The 3,356-nt window shown below is 44.5% G+C and overlaps 1 protein-coding gene across 1 annotated transcript; it reads left to right on the forward strand.

The window, feature by feature from the left end:
• The first annotated feature begins 1,172 nt into the window (after window positions 1-1,172).
• Window positions 1,173-3,070, forward strand: RPS26 (ribosomal protein S26). Its single transcript, XM_030322881.1, has 4 exons — window positions 1,173-1,281; window positions 1,552-1,729; window positions 2,502-2,632; window positions 2,959-3,070. The coding sequence occupies exons 1-4, from the start codon at window positions 1,279-1,281 to the stop codon at window positions 2,992-2,994; spliced, it is 348 nt and encodes a 115-aa protein (XP_030178741.1). The 5' UTR covers window positions 1,173-1,278; the 3' UTR covers window positions 2,995-3,070.
• The last annotated feature ends 286 nt before the right edge of the window (window positions 3,071-3,356 follow it).

Here is a 3,356-nt window from a genome sequence, read left to right on the forward strand (position 1 = left end):
TTGGAGACAACTGGGTGGTTGGCCGCCCATGGATAGCATTCCGGCTCAAAGCTGAAGACTTTCTGAAGACTCTTCAGAGGTAATTGGAACTTATATGAATGAAAGTATGTTTCAACCATAGGCCAAACTCATCACGGGAGTGATGAAATCACTTCAGTGGGGCTTGGTCAACATTTATTAAAGCAAAGTATAAAATAGAACATATCATTGCACCTTACGTCCTAAGGCAAGTACTGTTTCATGAAGTCTGTTTGCGTTTTGTAGGTTTGTGTATTTGTGTTTGTGTTTGTATTAAGTACCAACGTAAAATATATTTCTACTATGGGTGCAATCAAAATTGTTGAAGTTACTGTTCCAGACTATATACCAGCATCCATTTGTTGTTGTTGTTAGGTGGGAGGCAACATAGTGGAATGGAGCCAGGACACCACCTACTAACTCTGTGACTTTTCGGCAACCTCAGTTTTAACGGCTCTACACCTCAGTTTTTCAATCTGCAAAGTGAGGATAATAATAGTACCTCCCTTATAGGTTTGTTGAAGGTAAAATGAGTTAATATTTATAAAGCGCTTACTACAGCGCTTGACACTATGCTAACAGGATCCAGGGATTTTTTTTTTTTTTTAAGTGAATAAAAAACAGCCCTAACACCCACGTACTTCCCAACGGCCCTTCAAAGGGTTTTGTCCGTATTGGAAGGAAGAATTAACAAAACGTTTTGTTCCCCAACCCACTCCCGTCCTCCGTTTCTCAATCCCACACCAAGTACTATGACTGTCAGAGAAATAAGCCGAGAGCGTCCCCCGGTGGCGTAGCTCCGCTTTCGTTCTAAGTGGTCGCAGCCAAGGGCCTGCCACCTTCGCACTACAACTCCCATGCATCCCGCCAACTCTGACCTTTAATAGTACGGTTTGTGGTCTAGCCCCGGGCAATATCTGCGTATAGCGTCGCAAAAACCGGATAATTACAACGCCCAGAATTGCTTCCGGGGTAGGGTGCCGTGGTGCTTGGTGGGAAACGTATAACCCTAATTTTCTTCCGCCAGCTGGTTAAATAGTCCCATGGTCACTGTCTGCCACGGATAACTAAGCTCGAGAAACGCCTTTCTACCCTAGATTGCAGCGTAAACGCGGGATAATAAAGAAAGTTTGAGTAAAGTGGGTGGCCGTTCTTGGTATGTGTCTCCTAAATAGTCTTCCTGTGTGAGCGGAGGGATTTCGTGCTATATAAAAGAGTCGGGCTGAGCTCAACGTCCTCTCTCGGGGTCTCGTTTCCAAGATGGTGAGTGGTGGCGCGTGGTGAGTGCGGGTGTCCTGGTGAGGACCGAGAAGAGCAGATTTGGGGGGGTTGGGGATTTCAAAACCTGGGCCATGGTGGGGTGGGGAGGACACAGAGTGTGTATATTTGTTCCGAACTTGGAGGGATTTGCGGACGGACTGAAGGTCTCAGTGGAGCCTTTTTAGGGGCTGCCGGCGAGGATTGAAGCTGGTAGGAGGCTAAGGTTGGGAAAGTTGCGTCTCCTTTATAATAAAGACCTTCATTCTGATGCAGACCAAGAAAAGAAGGAACAATGGTCGTGCCAAAAAAGGCCGCGGCCACGTGCAGCCTATTCGCTGCACCAACTGTGCCCGTTGCGTCCCCAAGGATAAGGCCATTAAGAAGTTCGTTATCCGGAACATAGTAGAGGCCGCCGCGGTCAGGGACATTTCTGAAGCGAGTGTCTTCGACGGTGAGTGAGCTCTTGGTGCAGCCCTTCCCCACTTGCAGGCTCTTTTCCTCGGCGCGTTTCTGCCGCGTCCCAGGTACCTTCTGTGCACATTTAGAACTGTTGACGGTTAACAGAGAACGGTATTTTTATTATGTATTGTTCTTTTTTTGTTTGTTTTTTTGGGTTTTTTTTTTTCACCCTTGACTGGGCGGTGTCTTTTATAATAGTGCAGTCTTTGGGTCATCGTTTGTGGCTCTTTAGAGAGTGAGATTCTAATGTGATAAATGTAGCAACCTTCACGGATTGTTGAAGAACGTTTGAATACTTACGAAAATGTACAGACTAAGTCTTTTGAATAATGTTTCAAGAATGAAGGTAGTCTCATTTGGTCAAAGGTAGACTTTCTGTAGCAATAGGCTTCCTGTGGTTTTGGTCACTTTTTCTTACAACAAATTAGTCTTCCTAGGGAAGGAAAAGGGGCCCAAGGGACAGACAGTGGGATTGGTGCAACTGTTGAAGGAACTGGATTGATTCTCTGTTTATTACATGTAGGCTGTGGATTTGGTACCCATGATGACAAGATGGGTTAGTGTAGGGGTCCGGGAGTGTTCATTTGTGAAAATGCAGGTGTGTTAAATTATCAGAAACTGAACAGTTGCTTTCCAAGTGCAACTTTGTAGCTATGCATGAGAGACACTTAACTCTTTGTTTTTAACTGATAGAATGAAGGAGAGAAACAAGTGCAAAGTGGGTATGATATCTACTGTTATGCCTCTTACTTTCTGTCTCTTAGCCTATGTGCTTCCCAAGCTGTATGTGAAACTGCATTACTGTGTGAGTTGTGCCATTCACAGCAAGGTAGTCAGGAATCGCTCTCGTGAAGCACGGAAGGACCGAACACCACCACCCAGATTTAGACCTGCTGTAAGTATCCTGAAAAAGATGAAAAAGATGTGGGAGGCAGAAGGGTGATGGACAGAAGATAACATGAAGATCCAGGGAATATCAAATTAAGCCCTAAGTAGGTATGGTAGATGTAAAACGTCTGCTTTTGAAGTTCTCTTCTGAAGAAGAATTGTTAGAGTCCCTTTCCGGTGGAGTAATGTGAATGGTGCACACCTACCAGTTTTCCTTGTATCTATGGCCCAAGTGCATTGTCAGTGCTGGGAGGGTAGTTGTCAAGTTCTTTGAGGGGATATTCTTTCATTGATGTTTTTAAAATTTATTCTTTGTTTTTTTCCCCTCCCCAGGGTGCTGCCCCACGACCTCCACCAAAGCCTATGTAAAGAGTTAAGTCCTTAAGGATTGAAGAAAAACTGTTCTCTGGAAAAATAAAATAAAACAGAGATTGTACTTTATAAATAGCATGTTGAGTGTATCTGTTGTCAGAGTGGGAGTTGTATGTGTCACAAGTACTGTAATTACTTTCCATTCAAGTGTGGAGTGCTACATGGTCTTTTCATGGGGGAGAGAGTTTATCCATGTAAGTAAAACCTTAACTTGGTTTCTTTTGTACGTGTATCCTGGGCCTCCCCAACTTGCATAGCATTGTGGGGGGTGGGGGTAGGGTTAAAGGTACCTCTGGGTGTTAAGTCAATGCCACCATGCCTAGTGGATTAAGTTGGTGTCTTAAAAACGGGTGACGATT

The sequence above is a fragment of the Lynx canadensis genome, chromosome B4 (genome assembly GCF_007474595.2).
Source record: "Lynx canadensis isolate LIC74 chromosome B4, mLynCan4.pri.v2, whole genome shotgun sequence".
Taxonomy (NCBI): Eukaryota; Metazoa; Chordata; class Mammalia; order Carnivora; family Felidae; genus Lynx; species Lynx canadensis.